The 19,912-nt window shown below is 40.2% G+C and overlaps 1 protein-coding gene across 3 annotated transcripts in view; it reads left to right on the top strand.

Annotated features, from left to right (window-relative positions):
- The window catches only part of RNASEH2B (ribonuclease H2 subunit B), a 58,224-nt gene extending 49,960 nt beyond the window's left edge, over positions 1-8,264 (top strand). The window contains exons 11-12 of one of the 3 annotated variants that reach the window (XM_075919085.1): positions 2,305-2,441; positions 6,169-8,264. In XM_075919085.1, coding sequence (XP_075775200.1) covers positions 2,305-2,412 — 108 coding nt within the window. In that variant the 3' untranslated portion in view covers positions 2,413-2,441; positions 6,169-8,264. Of the gene's footprint in view, positions 1-2,304; positions 6,132-6,168 lie in introns of those variants that run through there. The other 2 variants (XM_075919084.1, XM_075919086.1) reach the window with 2 other exon arrangements.
- The last annotated feature ends 11,648 nt before the right edge of the window (positions 8,265-19,912 follow it).

The raw sequence follows: 19,912 nt of genomic DNA on the forward strand, positions 1-19,912 counted from the left end.
AGACTGAAAATGACTTCCTGGGTCATTAAGTCTAGTTTCCTACTATCTAAGGATGCCTCTACACAGCACCCTAAACTCAAAATAAGATATGCAATTTGCGTATCTTATTTCAATACTATTTCAAAATAGCTTATTTTGAAGTGTGTCTACACAGTGCCAGATTTTGAAATAACGCACTATTTCAAGCCATCCCTTGTGCAACGAGGTTTCCCGGGATGGGGAAATGGCACGCCTGTTATTTCAAAAAATATTTTGAAATAACAGGCAGTTTGTGTAGACATGGAGTAGCTATTTAGGGATACCTCTGATATCCCAAAATAGCTATGCGCTGTAGATGTACCCTTAGACAACTCTGTCCTGTTCATAAACTTTCCTCTATCTTGAAACTAGATAGGTTCCTTGTTTCCAAACTCCTATTGGAAGGCTGTTCTCAACCTTACTTCTCTGATGGTTAGAAACCACCTGCTAATTTATACTTGGTCAGTTTATATTCATTTGCTCTCATGTTAATGCTCTCCTTTTACTCTTCCTGGTATTCTATCCCCTTGCTATATTCATGGTGCCAAGTCTTCTAAAGCAGTCAATATTCTTTTGATACACATAATTGTTTGTGAATAAGATTGATAAAAATTGTTTGAATTAATTAACAGTCTTAAAGTGAAGGTTGTGACCATTTATTATCACCATTTTTCATGGCATTTTTCATAGAAGGATTGATAGAGTCCTGGAAAAATTTTAGTGAAAGAAATTGCATTCTGCCTCTTTAAACTCTACCTACAGTTCCCATTTAACATGATAGTCTTAATTTCCCATCCTATTGTGTAGTATTCCAGTGCAATGCTAAATAACTGCAAAGGTGACTGTTTTAGTGGTGGGATTAGACAGCAACTTTATTAACGTTTTGCGACTTAGTGAGACCCTTGGATGAAAGCTACTATAGCAATGTAAAGGAGGAGGAAGAAGATTATTGCTATTAGGGAAAATGGTAGCACAATTAGTTTGCTATGATATTATTTTAAAATGGGGGCATGGGAGGCAACATTGGCTTAAATTACCAGACATTTTCAAACAGGTCTTAATTTGCCCACAAGTATAGCATGATGAACTTGTTTGTATGGGTTAATAAAATAAATCAATACCAAGCCGCCTAATTTACCAGCTTCAGTATCAGTTTTCTGGGAAGTCCAATGAAGTCTGCCATTTTGTCATTCCCTGGGGCATTTCACAGCCATAAAGGAAGGTACAGGAGAACCCCTAAATTCACATGATAAATGACTCTGAAGCTCCATTTTTCTCACTCCCATACAATGTTTTTGAATCTTGGAACAAATATACAAAAAAGACTGAAGAAAGCTTTAATATTGCATTTGATTTATTTCTGAAATAACAAAATATGTAGTTAAGACCATCTGGGAAAGATGAATTTGGCTCATGGGTTCTGTTCAGTGTATTGCACTTTTAAAATCCTTTGGCAGTGTTTTTGTTTGCACTACAAGTAATACAGATAATCTTACTGTTGGTTGCATATCGTTATCCTGTTTATAACATCATAACTGAGCCCAAATTTAGGGAAATTGTGAAGTCCTACGGTAGAAGGATGATCATAAAGAAAGGTCAGTGCAAATAGGGGAAATGGCTAGAGATGTGAAGCACAACATTTTAAAATGTAAGACAGGAAAAAGATCAGCTCTATAATATGTGACACACAGAATGTGATTTTGGTGTAACAGTCTCTAGGAAGCTTTTCTAGTGGAATCAACAAGCTTCAAATCTTGGTTACCTCTTTCACTGTTGGTGTCCTTTCCTCTTTTTTCCCTTTATTTCACTCTCTGAAAGACTTTGATAGTAAATCAGTGTGAATTATTCATCATTTATAATGCGTGGTTGTAATTCAGCCTATTGACAACATAATCATAAGATTAAATCACAGGTTGCAGTATGCATCTGTTATATTGCATGCATTATTCCTGTTAATGCACTCTCTAGTATTATTCCAAAGTAAGCATTTTAGTTCGGATACCTCATTCTACAAGAGGAAGAGAGATATTGTTTCCTTGACCTTTTAACAGATTCTGTCTCTGAGGTCAAACAATTCATGACAATTATTTTTTATTGAAAAATCTGAAATTCATGTTGTAAAGTTTTTTCATTGTTTTCTCCAACATCTTCTTTCCCTGCTGTATACCGAGAAATTGAGGAAACCTTTACTTGATTTCAGTATGTATGAGTTTGTAGATTAGCATTTCCTCCTCTAGATTTGCTCACTAATATTTTTTTCCTTTTTTTAATGCATTTCATCAACAGACAACAAGCAAGATGTCTTCCGCTCAGAAAGCTCTAGCCAAAGTTGACAAGACTGGAATGAAAACCATGTCTGCATTCTTTAGTGCAAAGCCTAAAGCAAAAAAATAAAAATTTGAAACTAAAACTAACATAGTTTGGTATAGTAGTTATTTTTGTAGTTATTATTGTTCTAAAACTATCCCTTTTCCCCTACAGGTTTTTGTTTGACGTTTATTTAGTCCATCAGTTAAAGAGAATATTGAATCATGATTTCTGGGTCCAGCAAGTGTTTTACATTTCTGAGATTTACATGTTGCATAAAATCAGACTAGAGCAACTTCTTAAGGTTTCCTTATTAGCTCAGGTCAAATCACGTGATGTGAGAGCTGCTTAGGGAGATTATCTTTGCAACCAGAATTCCTAGTTGATGATGTTATAATGCGCAAGAGAAATTGCAATAAATAACCAAATTAATAGATCATAAATTGATATATGAAACAACTGTTTGTTGTGTTTTCTGTATACATAGAAGTATGCTGTGTTTTAGGTAAGCTGTGGCAGTTAGGGTACAGGAATAAAAAACCTGTGGCTGGTCAAGTCAGCTGGTTCAGACTTAAGCACCAAAGCTAAAATATTGCTGTGAAGACATTTGGGCTCAGACTGGAGCCTGGCCTCTTGGAACTTTTTCCCTTGGAGAATCCCAGAACTCAGGCTCCAGCCTACGCTTGGATAGCTAACACAGTGATATTTAGTCTGTGCACCTGAGTCAGCTGACACAGGCCAGCTGCACCTGGTCTGGGGACTTTTTCCCCTCTGTGGATGTATCTTCATAGTTCTTCCCTGTGTATACATTTCTACATCTTGAAAAATTATAACATCACTGCAATTGATACATCTACTAAAAATCTGTGTATCTTTCACTGTGTTTGATTCCAAGAATCCTAGCTTCTTATCAAAATAAATAACCAAATATTTATTTAAGGAACAAGACTGTGATTTTTCAAAAACTCCTAATGACCTAATCTCAATAAATCCAAATAAGCAAAAGAGAAAAAGGCGGGTTTCCTAACTGCAGCCAATAGTGTGTGTGTCTCTCTCTGCACTCAAGTATTTTATAAACAGTAGAATAGCTTCAACAGGAGAGATTGAGAAAGCTGCACACCAGAATATCTTGTAGACTGCTGGCTAGAGTTCTTTCCTGGATGGAGGTGACTCAAAGTCACAGAATTAGGCACAAAGGAAAATTGAACCAATGTGTCTCATCCCATGTGAGCCATTTGGCTAAATCTTCTAAGTATGGCAGCACCATCTTTTCCCCTCACCCACTCCAGCCATGTTGTGAATCTAGATCTTTTCTGAAATGCAAGTCTAGTAGAAATGAAACATGTTAGTTTGTTATCAAAATGTTTTGATTTTTTTCAGTTCAGTCAAAAGTGTAAAGTTAACACAAATTCGTGAATCATTTTAGTAGACCCATAGCTGAATGTTTTTGATAAATAAGCATCCCCCAGTCCTACTCCAATTTTAATTGAAATTGTGCTCATCAGTCACATAGAATCAAAATTCCACTCTTGGGTGTCTAAACTTTTGTTGTGTAAGGGAGCTGGGATGGAAGAGCTGTCATTTTGGCAATAAAATAAAGAAATAATTCACAGACAAGTTACAATATGAATCCACCTTTATCTGTCATAATTCATATTTGTTACTACTGTAAAAATAAGCTGCAGGAAACAAGGGAAAGATGAATATCAGAACGTGGTTGGTTTGAAAGAAAGTAAATCATGCAGAGCCATGAAATTCTGATCACTTAGTAAGGGTAGCTATCAGTCTATAACTTGTCTTCTACTGATGGGTTCGGTGAAAAAGGGCTGAAGTTCATGTACCATTCAGAAGTGAATATCTATCAGCTAAACAGCTCTTACCCATTAAGACTAGATATCATCATATCTGTGTTCTTCCTATATAAGCTTCTTTTGAGACTTCTCTTGTCACTTTTTGTTGTACTGATTTTCTGTCCTGGGAATGTAAGTGATTTCTAGCATTGTAGCACTATATGGAATACTGAAGAGCAGCTGGTAGGAAATGTTCTTGTGAATTGTTAAGAGTTTTAAACATAAATAATTGTGTCCTATGGTCTTAAGAATGATGTTTTCAAAACCACTTTGCATTATCCTAATTAGGGATGTTAGTGCATAGATGACTAGTCGACTATCTGATAAGCATAAGCTTATTGGGTAGTTGAGTGGAATATTGACTTCTTGCTCTCGCTTCCCCCCTCCCCTCCTCTTGCTGCTTCAGCAATGGGGGGAAACAGGAGCCAGTGCTGTGGAGAGCCAGTTTAAAAGTTGGTTCCCCCTACTGCCTCTATCAGAGGCAACAGCGGGGTACGGGAGGCTACAGCTGCCAAGCAGACCCTGTTTGCGGCGGTCCAGGCTTATGCCAGAGCAGCTTCTGTTCGTGGCAGACAGGGCCATGTGTTTAGCAAACAGGGGCTGCTAGACTCAGCAGAAGCCAGGTCCTGGCTGCTGGGTCCTTGCTAGCGCTGGTCTGGGATGCTGCATTTTATACGTAATAAGAGCCTGGTGGAAGACACTGGGCTATATGGACCTTTGGTCTGACCCAGTATGACCGTTCTTATGAGTACCTGAGGAAAATCCCACCCTTGAGTTCCAATTGGCACAATGTATTATGGGAAGGGAACAAACTTTTATGACTGTTATAACTGAAAGGCTTCACACAGTCTGTGGTGGTTTAGAAATGTTTTAGAAGACAATGACAGAGTTTAATTTATGTTACTTGAAGGTCTGCATCAAGCATTGAAAAGGCTGTGAGGAAGAAAACCCAGAGTTGCGAGTGAATGAAAAGAAATAGTCAGGAGGAAAGCTTGAATAGAGCACCAAGATTGGAAGGGTTATTGAAGAATCTGAGGATAGAGATGCAGGAAAGGGCAGAAGCATGAGAATGGATTTCTAAAGCAAGCACTGACTCTGGGTTTCACAGTACGAAGTTTTAAAAGTCAGAATGCCAATGAAATACAGTTTTAAAAGCAAAGCCTTACGTGAGTTAAATGAGTTGTGAACTTTGCTCTTAAAAAGGCTGGTCAATTTAACTCCTGAATAGGTGGGGGATAGGTCACAGACAGAACATCTGGTACAGATGGAAAGTATCTATCTTGACTTCTTATCTAGTGCACCAATTTTCTGTACATGAATTCTACATTCATCCCTGCTTGCCAGGGCAAGTCTGGAGTTTTTCCTGTGAGCACAGATGCATTCTGCATTACTGTGTCACATCTCAATGTCAGCTGTCAGCCATGCAGTAACTTATAACAATAGTGATTTTATTAGTGATTGTCTTTGGTCCAGCAGAAATTCATATGTTACAAAAGCCCAAGCTGTTTCCAAAAGCATTAGAGCTTTCAAGTTTAAAAAAACCCACAATTTTTAAAAATATCCTTTCCCTTTAGGAAACAATAAAATACATTTAGCATATTTGAAACTTCCTTAACATGAATCTGTAGGAAATTATAAAAAGCATATTGTGCCAGATATATAAAATAATGTTCCTTACCAAAATGAGGCTTTAAATATAGTAACAGTGAAAGGCCAGCAGTAGCAGAATGGTCATTATGAAGTGTTGCTGTGACATTTCTTGCTTTGTTAGCTGAACAATATGGCACCACTGTTACAGAAATGTGGTTTTACTTTTTTTCCCCTCCTGCTGGATTAACCTGCCTTTGCTAAACTTGGATTCAAGTATCTGATGTTTTCCCATGTTTTTATTGCTGTTGTTCAGGATAGAATGATTTTAAAGAGAAAATAAAATGCATTGATTCTTATTTGAATAGATTGATGCTTGTTTATCTGTTTTTTCTGTTCTTTCTAGATGTCAGTAAAAAGATGTCAGAGGAAGAAATGAGGAACATAATGTGGCTTGGTTATATCACCTTTCATATTCAGCTTTTAAAGACTTTTTCTTATGTGCTCTCTAAAAGTGAATTCTTAGAACAAGGCATCCCTAAGCTTTAAGAAACAGCTAATGTCAACAAATAACACTGTTGAACAAGCTGTTTGTTAATCTTATGTGGCTTCAAATTTTATAGCTAATATAACATTGCTCTACAAGACCTTTTCAAGAAGGTACTTTAAGCACATGTGTAAATGTAATGGAGTAGTCCAATGTGTTTGCTCACATGGTTAACTACTTTGCTGTGGGAGGGTCTAAAGGCCCAAGCCTGTAAGGTGCTCAGTACTTTGATACTGATCCAGTAAAGCGCACACCCACATGCTTAACTTGAAATACATGAGCAGTCCCATTTAACCTTCCATTTGTGATATCCATAAAATCCACCTCACGGGTAAAATTAAGCATATGCTTATATACTTTCGTGGATCAAAGCCAGAGGTTTGAAAATCAACTCCTAAAAGATGTCATGTGGCCCTAGGATTTTAAATGATTTTCATTGGTTTTATAAAGTTTCTGATTAAGTGGTGATAATTTTAAGAAGATTTGGTTACATATCTACACACACTGTTGAGGAGCCTCTCTCACGCTGAGGGCTCCAAACTCTGCTGGGAAGCAGACTATTCATTATAGATAGGAAAGCATTAAAAATTGGGCAGAAAATACCCCTGCTGCTAAATTCTGAATTTGGGAATAAATTAAAAATCTATTATGTGAGTGTGCCTCACCTGTACTCCCTGAAATTATAGAAGTTTGATTTGCATAACTCTCTAATGTTTAGTCTTGAATCATTGTTTTCATTACAAATGCAGGAGTACAAAAGTATGATCATAACAAGGCTGAGAGCTAGTATTTTTTAATGGATAATGGTACTGAAAATGTGCATTTTATATTAGAACTGAAGAGATGGTTTTATATTTATACAAATTAATCCATTTGTTGGATTATATCAGCAGTTAGAAGCCAAAAAATAATGAGAGAATCTTAGGCCAGGTCTGCACTGGGCGAGAAATTCAGTTTATGATACACAGCTCCAGCTATGAAAATTGTGTAGCTGGAGTCGACATACCTTAAACCAAATTTCTGAGGTTGTACCACTGCGGGAGGTTGACAGGAGATATTCTGTCAACTTCCCATACTCCTCGTGACCTCATGGAGTAGCTTTCTAGACCCACTAAATCAAACTCCAGAAAATCAATCTCCGTGTAGATATAGACAAGGCCTTAGTTTCGGTGCATGCATGATAAATTTTAGAGGAGTTATTTCTATGAGCAAGAATGGCAATGGGATTATATGAAAGGACATAAATTCCCTAAGTGGTGCAAAAAACACTGCTTAGTAACATGCACTGTGTTCTATCAAGCATATGGTATGTGTCTTCAAAAATGATTGCCTTTATCTAACTGCTGTTAACATATAATTTTGTAAAATGTTGTAAACTCTAGTAATTAACAGTGATTTTAAATGACAGTCGATATATTTCTATGAATCTTACCTATGAATCCAATTGACCAAAGCATTTTGCAGGTGGCCTGTATGTGTACATAAAGCCTAAATATGTATGGGAGTTGCAAGGTGGTGAGGTAATATCTTTTATTGGACAAACTTGTGTTGATGAAAAAGACATACTTTTGATCGTGGAATGTTGTATATAGCTGTGACACATTGTGTACCTTTCCCAGACCTGAAGAAGAGCCCTTTGTAAGCTTGAAAGCCTGTCTGTCACTAACAGAAGTTGATCCAGTAAAAATTACTGGAAAGTTACCCACTTTGTTCATCTAATTTACTGGGACCAACAGAGCTGCAACACTTCAAATAAATATATGTATAACATTTCAGGTTGAAAGAAGAAATATTTTGGCACAGTTCTGCAGTTATGAAATTAGTTATTTTATAAACACTCATTTTAGAAATCTACACTAAGATTGTCTCTCTCACTGGCTTTGCACTGGACTAGTTAGCACTGATTACTTTTCATAGCTAGTTAATGTGTATTTTAATAAAGATTTCAAAAGGTATTGATTGTTGTGTCAATTCTATTAATCTACACTGCATTTTCTATTTTTGCTAATGCATATTCAAAATATGAGATATATAAATAATATAGTATAATTTATTAAAAAGTATGGTTGAGTTTGTGTATTGCATTGTATTTTAAATTTAAGAAGGATAAAGAAATATCCCTTACCCATGGACATTTATGGAATAGCCTTTACAGTAGTTTCACATGGAAAATAAACTACTGTCAACTAATAGGGTTGTCAGATGGTTTAACCAAAAATACCAAACACATCCCACCCAACCCCTCCAAAAAAAAATTCTGTTGGGGGAGGGAGGAGGACCAAAGTTGTTGAGCAAAACAAAAAAATTTTAAACTCAGTATGGCCCCTTTAAGAAGAGCTTTTTTTCCAGTGGCCATTTTGTTTTTCTTCTTCCAGCGACAACACAAGACCCTACGGAACCAGGTAAGCAAGGATGTGGGGGGGCATCCAGGGGCGCCTGGCGAGGTGTCCATGGGCTGGGCCCGGTTGCTGAGTGTGTCGTAGGGTTGCCAGGTGTCTGGTATTTTCGCCTCCTGGCAGGGAAAAAAATCAGAAAATACCGGACTCCTGGTAACCCTATCAACTAATGTATTAGTCTGTGCTAGGTTATCAAATGTTCAATTCTTAAACTGAGTGGGGTAAAAATAGCTGACTAACGTATAAAGGGAAAAATCATTATGTAAGTGGGTAACAATTCAGTAATACACTTAGGCCCATGCTTAAATACTTTTCTGTACTGATGTCTGCATATTGTGTATGTCTGTATGTGTATGAATTTACTCAAGGATTTGGAATGCAGAATGAGTGCCTCTGAGTTGGTTGGATGGGAAGAGATCATGTTATATTCACATAATTTATCACCACCACTTACATAGTAAAATGTATGTATATGAACATATAGAACTATACTGAAGTAGTACCCAGTTACTTTTCTCTGACTTTAACAAAGAACTGTTAATCAGACATAGGGGATGAGCAGTATGTTTGCCAAACTATTTATTTTGGTGTCTCTCTGAATATGCACTAAATACTGACAAGAAGTTATTGGAATTGTCAGGAGACTTAATTTACTCCATTTTCATTCGTAGACACCAGAGAACAAGGTGCAAAGCAAAGGTGTCATTGTTTATTGGTGGTCAAATCTATGTATTAGTGTTAACAAGAACCAAAGAAGAAAGTAAACAAGGTTCTGATCGCTATACCTACGTATCTTTCAGCTGTGTATGTTTTTCTTAAAATATGTGCTTTCCTTCTCATGAAGGATGAAGCAGGAAATCAATGTTATCACTAAACTTAAAGGAAATCAACACTCACATTGTGCTTAGCCCAGCAGGATCTTCTCCTCCCCCCCCCCCCCCAAAAAAAAAATTGCTTACATTGTTCTACATGTTCAAAGAACTGTAATGAAGGCCTATAATACAATTTCATTTATCCAAAGCTCAATTTTCTGAAACACTTTTATTCTAAATGGGGTCATGTCTCCTAACACCCGTTATATTGAAAATTGCCTTAATTATCTACAACCTCAGTTACCTGAATTTACTTAGTGTCCTCTAACACGTTTGGAAAATAGAGATTGTATTCTAGTTAAAATAATACACCTATGAAGGTAAGCAACTACTACTTCTATTTTATACATGTGGTAAATGGATAGAAAAGGGAACGGTCACATTTTCAAAATTGCCCTCTAATTTTGGATTACTTGGTTTTCAGGTGCTTATTATGTAGCTTGTAATCCTCTTTGCAAAGGTGTCGATCATGCCCAGCTCCCAGGGACTGCAACTTGAGTTGCAGATCCTCAACACTTATGACCATTGTGAGCAAGATATCTCAGGTTAGTCACCCAAATAGTGAGTTACAATATTCAAAATCAAAGGCTGATTTGTACAAATTTGGCCCAATCTTCCCCTGACTCCACGGTGACTTAGGATCAGGAATGGAACTCTCAAACATTCTTCTCACCATAAATGTATTAGTTATAGTTAGGATTTTGGTGCTTAGTACTGGAAACAACCCATTTGATAAAAAATGATGGCATTTTTGGTGTGTGAGGGTCCAGTATGAGACTTTAAATACATTTCCAACCTGATTTAGCAATATTTGAATGATCTCAAAAATAGCCAATGTTTTAGCTTTAAATATTTTTCATTTTATTGTCAAAACAGCTGGTCGCTACTGATAATTATTTCAGAGTTTTGGTAACTGAAACATCATTGGAGGTGTAGACAATGATGAAGAGAGTGTTCATTACAGAAATTGTATTAGGTCTGATTTATTTATAAAAGACAATATATAGGTCTCTATACTAAGCCCAAAATTACCCCAGTTTGATTTATTACTAAGCAATAAGACAAGCATTACATTGCTGTGTGATTGGTCTGCGTAGCACTAATTCAGTGTTACCAATGAAATTAAAAATAGTTCTTAAAAATGAATTAATTCAGCCTGAACTTTAACAAATGTCGACTGCAGAACATGCAAACCCCACTGGAGATGATGGGAGACCACATCTTGTTCTTTTTAAAAAGATGAGGAAATATAAAGTCTCCTTTCTGCTATTATAAATCATGGGTAGGATGGGGAGGGATAGAATCTTGCACGCAGTAGAATGAGGCTTACCCAATATCCCAGATATGAATAAATCTTGAGTATGTCTACACTGCACAGCTATTTCGAAATAAGTGATTCCGGAATAGTTACTCCAAAATAGCTTATTTCGAAATAGCACTTCTAAACTGCAGGGAAGCCTCAAAATTGGTCCGAGGCAGACTTTCCTAATATAAACATGCTATCTCGATTTAGAACCCAGGAGGCACAGTGGAGGAATAATTTAGAATCAGCCTGCTTAGGAGCTATTTTGAAATAGCAGCAGCGGAATGTCTACACATGCCTTATTTCAAAATAGCTATTTTGAAATAGGTGTTATTCCTCATGGAATGAGGTTTTGTCAGAAATTGGAAAAAATCATCCGTTATTTCGAATTTATTTCAAAATAATAGAATTGCTGTGTAGACGTTCACATTGTTATTTTGAAATAATTCTAGTTATCTCAAAATAACGGTGCAGTGTAGATGCACCCTTAGTGTTGGAAAGGTTAGGACTAGAGCCAGAGTCAAAGTTTGCAGGTTGGGCTTGTATCTAGAATACAATTATTGCAAGATTAATAGCCCAGTTTGTTTCCACAACCAAAAGTTGCCACAGTTCTTTACAATTGAAGATACTACTGTATAATTTTGATTTTAGCAAACACTAGGTATAGTTGCTGTTATCTCTCATGTCATAATGTGTTCTGCCAGTTGCAGTGTATGGTACCCATAAGGGGCAAAGGGCCTGGCTGCACTGCCGTGCTAGCCAGACATCCTAGGATCAGAGTTTGGTAGGTGCTATCACAGCCTCTGGAATCTTGCAAGAATTCCAGTAGATATAGTAGTTCTCTGTGACTGCAGTCCCCTCACCCATTTAACACATCTGCATAACACCAGGCAAAATCTTACAGCACGACTACACTAGAAAATTTACAGAGGCTCAGCTGTGCCGTTGTAAGCTCTCGAAAGTAGCTGCTCTAAGCCATTGGGAGCAGGTTAGCTTCTGCCACTCACGGGTGCTGAAGTAGTTATGTCAATGGGAGAAGTTCTTCTGCCAACATAGCACTGTCCACACTAGCACTTGGGTCCTAGTAATTTGTCACTCTGGCACGATTTATTCACCCTCCCGAGTGACAAATTATGCCAGCATAAGATGTAGTGTAAACATACCCTTATCTTATCTGTTCCAACATAGGCATCAATAAATCCCAACCTACATTTCCATACTAAGTCACTAGGTGGCAATGACTGAGTTGTAAGGAATTGGGGAAGAAAGAGAGTGCAGTAGAGAAGTCTGTAATGGATTTGTTACAATAAAGAACTGCTGACATAGCCTGTTAACATCCGTCTTTTTTACTAGCCAAGTGGTTGGAAAGTGCAGCTTAGACCAAGAGGCAAACTGTAGGATAATTGTCTAATGTGATTTTTATTTCAAAGGTGCTTGTTTTTTAAGACTAAATCTTAAGTTTCTCTTTCGGTGCCACTATTCAGTGACCAGAAGCACTTGCCAAAAGCTGTGATCCAGGGACAGGAGCATTTATGCAGCAAGGAAAGTAGAAAAATGAGAGGAGAAATTAAGTAGAAGGAGTGAGAAGATGAGAGGTATCCTAGGCAGGGTTGGGGATGGTTGCGTAGAATGTGATCCAAGATCCAATTCTCCCCATAGAATTCTTCGTGGTCCAACATGCTTCCATCCCTCAATTTTTCCATGTATTTTACTATATCAGGAAACAATCTAACCACAACAGGCAATTCCTCCAATCTCGTGTCTAGAATATGTGAAAAGCATTTGGTAGTAGGTAAGAACTATTTTTTAAAAAGCTATAACTCATTACAATAGTTGTACTATCCTGTGCTTTAACTTAATATGTTCTTAGAACAGATGGTTGGGCTCTAGTTTAAATCAATAAGCCAATCAAAATAAACGAGTTTGCCAGTGATTCTTTACTATAATTGGGGCCACTATACTAGTAAGGTCTTTCTTGGCCCTTTTTATGTAGCTTTTTGACTGACTCTATGGCACTGTTTATTTTTACAGTTGCCTGTCATGCTTGGCCATTTAAAGAACAGTTAGAAGGTATGATCCTCAACCCAGAGAACTTGCAGTCTAATTTTAGACATAGTATAATGCACAAGGATAGCAAACAAACAAAACAAAAAGGGATGCAAAAGTGTGGATTAAAATATGGGCAATCTGGGATAAGCTGGTGCACGCATTCTGCTAAATGTGTGTGGGTATTGATTGAAATTTTCAAGGCTGAATTGACCACATAGCTGTCACAGGCATTAAATATTTCCAGTAATGGGAAATCACCACAATTCTTCATAAATGTTCCAAGGGCTAATTTCTCTCTGTTAAAAATTCATACCTTATTTTTAGTCTGTGTTTGTTTCACTTCAACTTCCTGCTATTGGACCTTGTTATGTCTTTGCTAGATTGAAGAGTCGTCTATTATAAAATTTCTTTTCCTCAGGCAGAGTGTTATAGATTGTAATCAAGTCACCCCTTAACTGCCTCTTTGTTAGCTTAAGCAGATTGAACCTTTGGCTGGAAGGAAGGTTTTCCCAATGTTTTATTTATTCTGGTGGCTCTTCTGTGAATCCTCTCTTGTTTGCCAACATCCTTGGATTGTGGGTCCCAGAACAGGACACAATATTCGAGCAGTGTTTGCATCAGTGTCAAAAAACCCCAAACAGATCAAATAACCTCCTTGCTTGTGATCGTATGAAGACCGGTACTTTAACAGAGCTCAAAAGAGAACTAGATAGATTCATGGAGGTTAGGTCCATCAGTGGCTATTAGCCAGGATGGGTAGGAATGGTGTCCCTAGCATCTGTTTGTCAGAAGTTGGAAATGGGTGGCAAGGGAGGCATCACTTGATGATTACCTGTTCTGTTCATTCTCTCTGGGGCATCTGGTGCTGGCCACTGTTGAAAGACATGATACTGAGCTAGATAGACCTTTGGTCTGTCTGACCCAGTATGGCCGTTCTTATGTTCCTTATTATCAGCAATGAAAGTAACTTAAAATTTCTTACAGGTACTGTCCTATTGCAACCTGGGTCCCTGCCCGCTCTTGAGCTCTCTTTTGGCTTTTGCCGCAGCTCAGCCAACTCTTGCCAGAGCTGCGCACCAGGGCGCGCCCGCTTGCTTTCACCTCTGCTTATTATACCTCCAATGGTCACATCTTCCCTTTGGGCCACAGTATCACAGTGGGTGCTCATATTATGTTGATTATTCACCCTGACTTCCTCCCCACCCCCAGTCCTTTTCAGAGTTTCTTGCCTCTGGTGTCATGGTCTGGTCAGGGTTTGTGGGGAAGGGTAGATCATCCAGATTGGTGAGGGGTTGTGCTGCTGTCTGTCCTGTAACTCTGGGTGCTTCACAATGCTTTGCTGTTGGAGCTCCAGCCTGGGCTGCTCACAACCAGCCTGCCAGCATGCAGGTCACACCTTGAGTGTCTGTGTAAAGCTGCAGCCCTGGTCCAGCAGCTCTGACCCCAACAGCCTGTCAGCAATATGCTGATCGCATTCTGACTTCCACCCGCCTTGGTTACAAAATCGATCACAATCCTCCTTTAGGGGTAATACATATGTTTCTAAACAATATTAATCACCTATGTGTCATTAGCTTTCAGAAAAGACCTCATCTATTTACTTAGTATACAATATTACTGTATTATACATTAGTTTATTCAGTAGCTTATCATTTGAGCTTCAGCCCCCTATCTTTATATACCAGTAAACCGTTGAAATGGGTTCTTCTGTAAAGTAAAACCCAGACTAAGCTTCTTTCTCTTGCTGGGTTTAGATCCTATGCTGTCTTCTCCCTCATTTGTTAGTTTTAAATTTGCCTCCCTCCTCCTGTTAGCTTCATGTCTGTTCACTGTTTATATGTAAATAGAGATAAACACATTCCTTTGTTTAGGTAGACTTGTTTCACAATTCTCCTGACATAGCTGGTTTAAACATACTTTAGTTATAATTCCACCATATATTCATAACCTTACATACATATATCACACAAGAATATTAATGATCAGTGAGTTATTTATTTTCAAATTATACCTCGCAAGGCATCTTTTGTGCTAAAATTATTACAGTAGTGTATAAGGTGTGATTACAGTGTGACATGGTTTTCTTTCTTTGCTACTATTTGTATAACTTTATAGTTGCACCCAGTTTACCGAGCAATCTAGATCGTTCTGTATCAGTGACCTGTCATCTTCATTGTTTATTACTCCCTGTGGAGCCACATGTTACTCCCCCGGGAACTGTGCCAGGTAAGCACCCGAATCCCCAGCCTCCTCCTGCACCACTCTACCTCCATCCCAGCCCACTTCTCCACTCTACTTTCCACCCAGACTCTGCACCCCATCCAACACCCCAGTAACCTCCTCTTTTTTGCCCCATCACTGAACCACTCATTTTGGCCCCATCTTGGAACCTAAGAGGCCCCCACAAAATCTGTTCACTCCTGGCCTTCAGAATAGCTAATCTGTACCTGGTTGTGCAGTACCAAACCAGTGGTCTTAATACAGACGTCTGTTTCATCAGTACTGTTACTTTTATTAACCAAATTCGTAATCACTATTTTAAAAATCAGATTAATTTGACATAATTTTCCATAAACCCATGTTTACTGTGAAATGCTAAGAGAAAACATAAGAAGGAAGAGAATGTTGGCTTTGTGAATATGGGTCTTCCAGGTATATGGGATAGCAAGGAAGAAGACATGAAGGTGAAAGTAGGAGAAGGAATAAAATGGGAAGGTGAGGAGGAGGGAGGGAGTACTTAAGAACATAAGAACAGCCACAGTGGGTCAGACCAAAGGTCCATTGTGACGGGGTGGCTGGGGCAGCGGACACTAACCCCGCGCCCCGCACTCAAGCGCCGGGGGGCGTAGCCGCCGGAGGATCGGGACAGCTCTGCCGTGCCTGTTCGGCGGCGACCACCCGCGCAGGCGCTGCCGGCTCCGGAGTCAGCCGCCCGAGGGCGGGGCCGCGAGTGGCCCAAGGTGCAGGCGCCAGCGTCCCTCGAAAGGGCGCCGGCTTTAAAAGAGGACTCCCTGCCTGGAAAGAGGAGGGAGGGCCCCATCCCACCCCAGTGGACGGAACCAGCAGGGCACCGAACCCGGACTCGGACCCACGCCGGTAGAGCCACGCAGGCACCCGCGGCAGACCAGAGCGGCGGGAGGAGGTGAGCCCCCCTGGCAGGGAAGCGGCGGACATAGATGGACCAAGGCGGAGGAAGGAGCCCAGGACAGGGTCAGGGAGACCCGGGGACCGGTGAGTTGCGGCTATGGCCCCCCCGGTCGGGCAGCGCATCGCAGACGCCTACCCTTAGGGTCCTGGGCTGGGACCTGGAGAGAGGGTGGGTCCAGGTCCCCCTCCGCCTCGGAGAACTCCTATAAAGACTGACAGTGCAGGTGCAACCGGTGGCTAAAGGCACCCCCCCCCCCCGTGAGAAATACTTAAGGGGGAGGGTGTGTGACAGGGCGTTCGTCCTGCACTGGCCCTTTAAGGGCAAACCCCAGCCTGAAGCAGGGCTGGGGAGTTTAGCCCCAGCTGGGGCTGCATCAGGGGATGAGGGCCCAGCTAGGGGCTATATAAGAACCTGGGCTGTGGCGGCTCCCAGGAGGAAGGTCAGTGAGGGCCTGGCTGCTGGGGAAGCAGGAGGCTCCCTGGAGCTAGAGCAGGGCTGGGGAGGCAAGGCAGGGCTAGGGGAGCTCTAGCCAAACAAACCCCCAGACTGCAGGGCCTGCATAACAGCCCGGTGGAGAAACAACAACCCCTGAAAGAGGGGCTCAGAGACGGACTTGGGCACTGCCAGAGGGCAGTGTGGTGAAGAGGACGACGCGGCCTGGAGGAAAGAGGGGAAGCCCCACCAGAGGGAAGGTACTCTGCCAGCAAAAGGAGCTGATTCCGGAGGCAGACGGCAGACCCCCGCTACGGTGGTGAGTGGACCCCCTCACATCCATCAATCTCTGTCTGCAGACAGTGGCCAATACCAGATACCCCAGAGGGAGGGAACACAATAGGTAATCCTCATTGATCCCTTTCCTGTCACCCATTTAGAGATAAATAGAGGTTAGGGGCACTATTCCTATCCATCCTAGCTAATATAGCCATTGATGGACCTAACCTCCATGAATCTATCTACCTCTTTTTTGAACCCTGTTAAAGTCCTAGTCTTCACCACGTCCTCTGGCAAGGAGTTCCACAGGTTGACTGTGTGCTGAGTGAAGAAAAACTTCCTTTTGTTTTGAACCTGCTGCCTATTCATTTCATTTGGGGACCCCAAGTTCTTATATTGTGGGAGTAAGTAAATTGCTTTTCATTATTCACTTTTTCCACACCAGTCATGATTTTATATACCTCTATCATATCCCCTCTTAGTCTCCTCTTTTCTAAGTTAAGAAGTCTAAGTCTTTTAATCTCTCTTCAGATGGGATCCGTTCCAAACCTCTAATAGTTTCTGTTGCCCTTTTCTGAACCTTTTCCAATGCCAATATATCTTTTTTGAGATGAGGCGACCACATCTATACGTAATATTCAAGATGTGGTCGTACCATAGTTTTATATAGAGGTAATAAAATATTTTCTGTCTTATTCTCTATTCCTTTCTTTAATAATTCCTAACATTCTGTTTGCTTTTTTGACTGCCGTTGCACATTGAGGGCATGTTTTCAGAGAACTCTCCACAATGACTCCAAGATCTCTCTTGAGTAGTTGTAGCTAAATTATTCCCCATCATATTGTACATATACAGTAATTCCTCATTTAACACTATAGATATGTTTCAGAAAATGATTGTGTTAAGTGAAAACATGTTGTGTGGGGTCAGTTTTCCCACTGAAAATAATGGAAACGGTGGGGGTTGCATTTCAAGTGGTGGTGTCTGTTGGGACCGGGACATAAGGTTGGGGGAGAAAGGGGACTGGGTTACAGCAGGGAGGGGAGGTGTTTGGCTCTTGGGAAGGGAAGGGAAGGGGAGGAGAGGAGAGGGGGATTGGATTTGGAGTGTGCCCGTGTGACAGGTCTGCCAGGACCCGCACTGCGTCCGGTGAACGGTGGGGGTTGCCGGGGAACGGTGCGGCGAACAGCAAACCCTTCGCCGCTTTGCAGTGAGATGGGGGAAGCCCCACGCAGCCGCCGGTGACAGGCTGGCTGGGGAAACCCAGCCACCAGCCTGCAAGTGGGGGCCGAAGAGAGGGGACAAGGCGTCCGGTGAGGGGGAGTCAGCAGGGAACGGAGCAGCGAGCGGCAAACCCTCCACCGCTTTGCAGAGAGGTGGGGGAAGCCCCGGGCTGCCGCTGGCAATGGGCCGGCTGGGGAAATCGTGCTATTCCAGCGACGGTCGTGTAATTCAAAAAATGTTCCCTAAAAAAAATCATACTATCACAAAAACATTTTAAGCGGGCACGTGTTAAATGAGGAATTACTGTAGTTGGGATTTTTTCCAGTGTACATTACTTTACATTTATCAACATTAAATTTCATTTACCATTTTGTTGCCCACTCAGTTTGGTGAGATCTTTTTGAAGTTCTTCACAGTCTGCTTTGGTCTTAACTATCTTGAGCAGTTTGGTATCATCTGCAAATTTTACTGTTTATCCCTTTCTCTAGATCATTTATAAATAAGTTGAATAGGATTGGTCCAAGGACAGACCCTTGTTTTTTACCCTTAAGGGTAAAAAGGTAACACAGTCAGAAACATGGGCATCCTAAATACAGTGAAACCAGAAATGATTATACAGCCATAGAACTACGGATTGCCACAGGCCCTGAATATAATAAAGTTCATTATGCTGCTGAAATGTTTTAGAATAAATTAGAACTTCATAAAGTGTTTCTTTTACTATTAAACAATTCATAATAGCAAAATTCTATCTACAAAAGCCAATTCTTAAGTACCTGGTACTGAGTATCCAAACTACACTGGGGGCTGATCCTATTTACTTTCAGAGTCTGTAGTTCTTACTCAGTCCTTGTACCAGCAAAACTCAGAGAGGGTGAGGCTGGCTAGGCCACTGGATCTGGCTTGGGGAGATCTGGGTTCAATTCCTGGCTCTGCTACAGAGACTCAGTGAGACCTTGGGCATGTCACTTACTCTATGCTGCAACTGTAAAACAGCAATTGTAATCTTTCCTTTCTTCCACTCTTTGCCTGCCTTATCTTATACATTCTAAAAGCTTTGGGAGCAGGAACGTATGTGTTCTTGTATCTCTCTGTTCAACTATAATACAAATAATTAGATTTTTTTGCCTGAGTTAAGACTGCAGGATTGACTGTATAAAATGCCCATTAAGTGAGTGCATCTCTCATGGATAGTACTGTAGGATGTGAGTGTCTCTAAATCTAGTAAATAGATCCATTTTATAGAATGCTTATAATTTTCCATTTAAACTGATCATTATACACAGAAACCTGGTTTAATACACACACATTGACTGGTCTGTGTTGGTTTAAATATTTTTTTAGAAGCAGATCTTTTTTAACTTATTCTATTTCTTGGGCCCAAAATTCCTATTGATTTCAAGAGGGGAGTGAAAATAATTGCCTGCCTGCCTGCCTGCCTGCATTCACTGACTGCCAGAATCATTCTGCTGTTGGTCTGTTACAAACTGGGAGCAGCAAGGAGGCTACTGACCAAGAGCTTCACAAAAGATTGCTGAATAAAGTCCTGTAACAAACAAAAAAATAACCAAGGAGGAAGACTGTACAGCATAAAGATTAGAAATGAATTTCAGCCAACATATACTGAGAGTAAGCATGGCCCTTTATAAACAATTTACAAAGCCAAAGGAAAAGGAGTTATTTAATAAGTCTGATGTGCAGCATTGCTTACAACGTCTGTATTTTCACTGTAGCCTATTTAAAGAAATTCCTAACAGGAGAAAAAATATTTAACATAGTTGATCATGTTCACTTAAATGGGAGTTGGGTGAAGATGAGGTGGAAAGCAATTGTCTGCATTTTAATAATTTCCTTTAAGCCTCCTTTACATGGATGCGTTAAGCGATCTCGTCATGTCATT

Source organism: Pelodiscus sinensis, chromosome 1 (genome assembly GCF_049634645.1).
Source record: "Pelodiscus sinensis isolate JC-2024 chromosome 1, ASM4963464v1, whole genome shotgun sequence".
Taxonomy (NCBI): domain Eukaryota; kingdom Metazoa; phylum Chordata; order Testudines; family Trionychidae; genus Pelodiscus; species Pelodiscus sinensis.